The 7,191-nt window shown below is 49.4% G+C and overlaps 1 protein-coding gene across 1 annotated transcript; it reads right to left on the reverse strand.

The window, feature by feature from the left end:
- Positions 1 to 650: 650 nt before the first annotated feature.
- Positions 651 to 3,804, reverse strand: LOC119357298 (probable 1-deoxy-D-xylulose-5-phosphate synthase 2, chloroplastic). The gene is made up of 4 exons (XM_037624295.1): positions 3,638 to 3,804; positions 3,317 to 3,499; positions 1,405 to 3,141; positions 651 to 1,277 (listed from the first exon to the last, which is right to left on the reverse strand). Exons 1-4 carry the CDS (start codon positions 3,734 to 3,736, stop codon positions 1,131 to 1,133), a joined length of 2,166 nt encoding a protein of 721 aa, XP_037480192.1. The 5' UTR covers positions 3,737 to 3,804; the 3' UTR covers positions 651 to 1,130.
- Positions 3,805 to 7,191: the final 3,387 nt, after the last annotated feature.

A 7,191-nucleotide genomic window follows, 5' to 3' on the forward strand; every position in this document is an offset into this window, starting at 1 on the left:
CATAGTCCAGAAAGAATATTCTACCACTTAACCACGTAACTCCAGATGCTAACCTATCCATTCCCATGATTCCATCAAAACAAGCCATACACTAGGACAAAAAACAGGAGGAGATCACAAGCCGCAATGCCGATGGCTCTTCCTAGGAGACAAGATCTTGTTCATGATCAATTTGTCACACCCATAAACTAAAGACAGGGTATTATACTACGTTGTCTGATAATATTATAGTGTCAGCTATATAACCGGGGAAAACAAGAGCTTACTCCAAGAAAAGTATCTGCAATACCAAAACTTCAGGTGTGAACTGTCTGATTGATATTATACTGTCTGCTATGTAACCATGAAAGATACCAGCTATTAAGTTTCTCTTACTGAGGTCATGTCATGATTTTTAATGTGGGATCTTGCTAGTACTCCAAAGAATGAAGCCAGGAGCTCATGAAAATCATGGCACCTGGGAATATTCTGCCACCTAACAACGTGGACTCCAGATGCTAACCCGTCCATTCCCATGATTCCATCAAAGCAAGCACTACACTAGGACAAAAAACAGGAGGAAATCACAAGCCGCAATGCTCGCTGGCTCTTTTCCTAGGAGACAAAAAACAGGAGGAAACCACTTCATTTGCCACATCTGTGAACTAAAGACAAGATATTTCATTTCATGGTCTGATTAATTAATTAATTAATAGACGTGCAACAACCATCTGTACAATACCCAAGGGAAAAACATATGGATGCATGTCAGCATGTGTATGTATGTATCTATCCACCGGCTCAAAGCATGGCTCCAATGTATCTTCTCTGGACTTAAAGCATTGGAACATGCGCACTGACGGACATTAGCATGGCATCTCCAGCTACCTAGGGTTGTAGCATTGTCGAGCCCTTCCATGGATTGTTTTGGGTAAAGCACCACTTGCGCCAACGAATTGGTAGAAACTACCATGGTGGCATGCGCGGCAGCGCACACGTAGAACTTGCCGCCATTGCCAAAGGCAGCATGTACTGCTCATGCACCGGGACAGTTAGGAATAGGGAGCAGCAGCAGTTCCGTTATTTTATGTGCTGAGTCATATTGTGGATGTGGGTCTGTAACACTGACACATGCTAGTTGGATGATTGATTCACTTGAGGTGTAGCGCCTCCAGTGGCCGACCCACCAAGGACAGCACCGTGGCGGCGATGTGCCTCGGCGTCAGCCCAGCTGCTTCCATCTGGTCCTCCGCGGCGCCGTGGTCAATGTACCGGTCTGGCAGGAACATCGACCTCAGCTGCAACAGCATCACATGACAAATATAACCGTCAGCGACCAATTCATGCTAAAAATTTCCAATGAGGAATGTTTCCGTCTTCTTCACAAAGGAACACTATTGTATTCGTATCTGAATGGGTCTTTACCTTGAGGGGGCCGTCGAGGAGGCCGTTGAGGCTGAGGTAGTGCACCACGTGGGAGCCGAAGCCTCCGATGGAGCCCTCCTCGGCGGTGATGAGGATCTCGTGCTCGGCCGCGAGCTCACGGATGAGCTCCGTGTCCAGCGGCTTGCAGAACCGGGCGTCAACGACGGTGATGAACAAGTCGTGCTCCTTCAGTGCCTCCGCCGCCTTCAGGCAGGCCTGCACCATGGTGCCATATCCTAGCAGGGCTACCCTGTTACCGCTGACGAGTACCCTCCCCTTGCCTACCTGAATGGGGGTGCCTCTGTTGTTGAGAGGAAGCACGGCGCCAATGCCGTTACCTCGGGGGAAGCGGAAACAGCTTGGGCGGTCGTCGATGGCGTTGGCTGTGGCAACCATGTGCATGAGCTCCGCCTCGTCGGCAGGCGCCATGACCACCATATTGGGCAGGCAGGCCATGTATGTCACGTCGAACGCGCCGCAGTGTGTAGGGCCGTCTGCACCGACGAGTCCCGCCCTGTCCATGGCGAAGCGCACCGGCAGCCGCTGCAGGTCCACGTCGTGCACCACCTGGTCGTACCCGCGCTGCAGGAATGACGAGTAGATGGCGCAGAACGGTTTCATGCCCTCAGCGGCGAGCCCTGCAGCGAAAGTCACGGCGTGCTGCTCCGCGATGCCCACGTCGAAGCACCGCTCCGGGAACCGCTTCTGGAAGTAATTAAGCCCCGTGCCACCGCCCATGGCCGCGTGGATCGCCACCACCTTGTCGTCCCCCTCCGCTTCCCGGATCAGCGACTCAGCAAAGTACTGCGTGTATGACAGGGTCGGGCTCTTGGTCTTGAATTGCTTCCCCGTCGTCGGGTCAAACTTGACCACGCCATGCATCTTGTCCGCGGCGGCCTCCGCTGGTGGGTACCCCTTCCCTTTCTCCGTCACGATGTGGATGAGCACGGGCCCAGGCGCCGGCATGGACTTGACCTTCTCGAAGATGGTGACGAGGTCCTCGAGGCTGTGACCGTCGACGGGGCCGATGTAGTAGAGCCCTAGCTCCTCGAAGAGCGTTGAGCCCGAGGCGCTGATCATGCCACGTGCGTACTCATCCACCTTGGCAGCCACCTCGTGCGTGGAGCCGCCGATCTGCTTGGTGATGGTCTTGGCGGCCTCCCGGAGCCGGCGGAACTTGGTGCTAGACTGGAGCTTGGTGAGCGCCTTGCTGAGTGCGCCCACCGGCTTGGAGGGGCCGTCGAGGGTGGCGGTCGGGAGGGAGACCTGCTTGTTATCGTTGAGGACGACGATCATGTTGGAGTCGAGGAAGCCGGAGTTGTTCATGGCCTCGTAGGCCTGTCCAGCAGTCATGGCGCCGTCTCCGATGACGGAGATGACGTGGTTCTTCTTGCCCTGGAGGTCACGCGCGACGGCCATCCCGAGCGCCGCGGAGATGCTCGTGGAGCTGTGTCCGACGCCGAACGCGTCGTGCGCGCTCTCGTCGCGCTTCGGGAACCCGGCGAGGCCGGAGGTCTTGCGCATGGTGTGCATCCGCGACCGGCGGCCCGTGAGGATCTTGTGCGGGTAGGCCTGGTGGCCGACGTCCCAGATGATCTTGTCCTCCGGCGTGTCGAACACGTGGTGGAGCGCCACCGAGAGCTCCACCACCCCGAGGCTGGCGCTCAGGTGGCCGCCGGTCTTGGACACCGTGTGCACGATCTCCGCCCGGAGTTCCGCAGACAACTGCTCCAAGTCCTGCCAACGCCAACCCAAATTCATTTAGCAAGCTACTATGTAGTAAATAAAGATTTAAAAAGGATCATGGCTACCGGACGGCGAAATAGAATTTAGAATTTATTGACATCCTCTAGAGAAAGTACAATCATATAAATCATATAGGTAGCCCGAGCTGGAGGCGAATATATTATACCGTGGTGGACAGGTTTTTCATGTGGACGGGGTAGTTGATGGTGTCGAGCAGCGGCGTCTCCGGCTTCTCGCTGGAATACTCGATCTTCCATGCGCCTGTCGTTGGCTCCTTCCTCGTCACCACCTTCCCGTCGCCGGCGCTGGCGCTGCTAGCCGCGGCCGCAGCGCTCGCACGCAATTTGAACTGCAAATGTACGACAAATATAGAATCACCCCGTCAACAACACATCCATCAAACAGATACTCCGGCCGGCGAACCGGCACCGGAGACCTAACCCAAAGGCAAACATTTACATGAGAAAAGTAACACGCGTATATGTACCTGCCGCGGACAAGAAGCGTGAGCAATGGTCGGGGCCGCGAGGAACGCGGAAGGTAGCGATGCTTGGAGCGCCATTGGAGAGACACCGTGGACGTGCATACAGCGCAGCTACTTGTTGGAGCTTGTAAAAGCTCAGCCGGTAGAGGCGATGAGAGGGAGGAGAAGATGAGGAGACTGGGTGGGGGTGGGGTGAAGGCGATATAGAGTAGGAGGTGCTTATTATATAGGGGCACACTCCAGATGCTAACCCATCCATTCTCATGATTCCATCCGAAGAAGCAATAGACTAGGACAAAAAACAGGAGGAGATCACAAGCCGCAATGCTGATGGCTCTTTACTTAGGAGACAAGAACTTAATCATAATCAATTTGTCACATCCATAAACTAAAGACTTGGTATTACATTACGTGGTGTGATTAGTATTGTACTGTCTGCTAGATAACCATGTAAGACAAGAGCTTAGTCCAAGAAAAGCATCTACAATACCGAACTTGAGGTGTGAACTGTTTGATTGATACTCCCTCCTTACTTGTGGTTAGTTTAATTCTAATACCAAGTTATACTATCTTCGTCCAGAATTAGTTGTCACTGAAATACACGTATCTAGACGTATTTCAGTCTTAAATACTATATCCGTTTGAGCGACAAGTAACTTCAGACCGAGCAGGTATTAAACATATGCGACGAATAATATGGATGGAAGAGAGTATTACATTATCTCAGCACCTGTAGCATGCCTGGCTCGGTTCACCTTGCACGTTTGACCCACTCAAGAAATCATCTCGCACAGTCACAGTCGCACATCACGTGTCATGACCAACTTACAGTCGCCTCACGTGTTCTGACCCACCCGAGGAAAAAATAACTTGTGCGCAGGAAGATGCCTTGCGCCAACCACGTCTGATCCTCTCTGGACACGTCCAATTAGGCCTCGTTCGCTTCAAAGGATTCTAAACCATATGGAAAATTAAAAGCGTAGGAACAGGGAAGCCTTGTAGGTACAATACGGAGGAACTGAAATTAGAGGAAAGAAACAGTGGTTGTGCGTTCTGAACGCCGGATGGATAAACAGAGAGCTGCAGCAGTCGTACTAGTCCTAACCACACATTAGCAGAGCTGTGCTGATTTTTAATTCGCATGCTAGCCATTCTTCTCTCACACATGGACCCACACTGCATATTTTATTCAGCTTATCAGTGGGCAGCCTCGGGCTTCCGCCAAAAAAAGAGATCAGGGTAGATGTGTCGATTCCTATGGAATTGACACTGTTAGCAATCCTTTCCTACGGTATACTGTAGCGAATTCCTTTGTAACGAACACAGCAAAGGGAAAAGAAACCATGGAATCCATAATTCCTTTGGAATGTCCAGAAATCCTGTAGAGCGAACGGGGCCTTTAACGGCCCTCGACGCTGCATGGCCTTCGTTTTGGAACTTTCCCTATACGAGTAGGTAGATCTCCTCCCGTATATTCCTCGGGGTGAGGATGATAATTGTGTTGTCTCTCTTCCTAGAAACCACCTTGTTTTTTCTTGGAGCGCTGTTCGCCATGTTTTTCTTCTGCTGGGAAACCACAACAACGTTATCCTAATATAATTGAGAAGACATTAATTATTTTTTAGGGGAAAGAAGACATTAATTTCTACAGCGGTCAAGTGCAATACGGTATTTTTGCCGTTGATATACTTTGAGATTTGGACCACAATATCATAGACGCACACAAATATGTTACTCTTACAAAAGATGCAGAGTGCCTGTCTCCTAGGTTTATCCCTTCTCGTGCCTGCTCCGCACTGTCCGATCTGCGCGTGCATCGTGCTCAATCGGCCCCGCGTGTTCCTCGGTGTTCTCGGGGGTCCATGACGCATGGGTCGCGGACACGCTCGGGCCATCTTATGTAGTGTTTTTCGTTGCGTTTGTGTGTGTCATCTCGTGCGTTGGTCCGCATGCGTCGGGTGAGGCCAGCTCGGCATGTCAGTGTCGTTCATTTCCTGCTGGGTTGTTTGGTTCACGCGAGCCGGGTACGCTAATGCGCCCAGGTAAACATGTTAGCATTGCATGGCCGGCTTTGCCCTGCGGGTGGGTGTGCATCTGGCCGACCTAGTTAATTTGCATATGCTTGGATGGTGGATGTTGTCGAGGCTGTCACGATGGCTAATATCGTTTCGTCTGCTTGCATGTATGAGTCGCTGTTGGCCGGGGTTTTTCGCGCGTGCTCAGATGCTGGATGTTGTCAGGGCTGCCGCGCCGATTCCTTGCATGTCTGGGTGGGTGTGTGAGGAACCCCTGGTCCTAGGTGTTGTGAAGATCTTGCTTGGGCTTTCTAACCACATGGATGTTGGTTCCCCTGGCTAGTTACTTATTCGGCGCTGTCGGGTTACCACATCTCTTGTTCCACGGTGCTCCCATGATCACTCATCACTCCTTGGTCTGTCCTGCCCACTCACATGCTCGTTGTTCCCGAGGTTAATCGGTCGTTTGAGGTTGTTTTCTCTACATTTACCCGGATGCTAAGAGTGTCTGTTTGGCAGAGCGGTTCTTGCTGATGCGCTTGGCTATTGCACACTACTAGGGCTAGCTGTTTGGTGGAGACTGTTGATTTTCTTTCATTCATCGGGCACTTTCTTTTCTCCAGATGGGCGCCTTCGGGTGAATTTGATATTAGAGCTGAAGTGGCCCCTCTCGTTAGCAAAATGTGTTGTCAAACAAGAAGCTGATGAGAAACTTGTTAAACTCCTAAGAGAAGAAGAGATCAAACGGGCCGATCGGGTCAATTCTCATGAGGGATGTCAAGGAGGGGTGGCAACACCCTATTCTTCTATTTGATTGAGAACAGAAAGCATAGGAAAAAAGAAAATAATTTAACTTGAGCAGGATGAAGGTACTATTGCAGGAAATGTGAACCTTGTGTCTAACATGACAATCTTTTATATGAAACTGTTAGGTCCCCTAGTAGCTAACATTGTGTCAATAGAGGAAGACACAAGAGGGACTATTACGCAACTTTGTCCCAAAGAGAATGTTGTGTTGACATGTTTTGAAAACAATGTTTCAAGTGTATAAGAAAAATGTACAATGAGTATCAAATAAGGTAGACATAAAATAAATATTTGAAAATTTGTTCATCATGTATTTGAATAATATCAAACACCGATAACCAAATGACCCTGGCTTATACGGAAAATGTGCAATATGTACAAAAATGTAGAAATCAAAACATTTATTTTAAAAAATGGTAATCATGTATTCGAAAAATGATGAATGATTACAAAAAATGTATATATACTGTATAAAAAATGTACAATGTATATGAAAAGAAGGTAGTTCAAAGCATATATTTTAAAAAATCATACATTTTAAAAAACAATGTAAAACATGCATACAAAATATTCTGCGGTATATGAAAAATGTACATATGTGTAGGAAAAAAGGGGGAAAAGAAAACGTAAACAACAAACAAAATCAGAGAAAAAACTTAATAGAAAAAGAATAAGAAAAACAAAAACCTAAAAACCACGGAAATAGATACGAAATTGTGAAATAGACTGAAAACC

Source organism: Triticum dicoccoides, chromosome 2A, assembly GCF_002162155.2.
Source record: "Triticum dicoccoides isolate Atlit2015 ecotype Zavitan chromosome 2A, WEW_v2.0, whole genome shotgun sequence".
Classification (NCBI taxonomy): Eukaryota; Viridiplantae; Streptophyta; class Magnoliopsida; order Poales; family Poaceae; genus Triticum; species Triticum dicoccoides.

What these genes read in the sequence shown, in the direction of transcription:
- LOC119357298 (XM_037624295.1), bottom strand. Translation starts at nt 3,736, where the DNA reads ATGCACGTCCACGGTGTCTCTCCAATGGCGCTCCAAGCATCGCTACCT. An exon ending in ACGCTTCTTGTCCGCGGCAG is followed by an intron (nt 3,500 to 3,637) that starts GTACATATACGC and finishes GTACATTTGCAG; the next exon opens with TTCAAATTGCGTGCGAGCGC. An exon ending in TCCTCGACGGCCCCCTCAAG is followed by an intron (nt 1,278 to 1,404) that starts GTAAAGACCCAT and finishes ATGCTGTTGCAG; the next exon opens with CTGAGGTCGATGTTCCTGCC.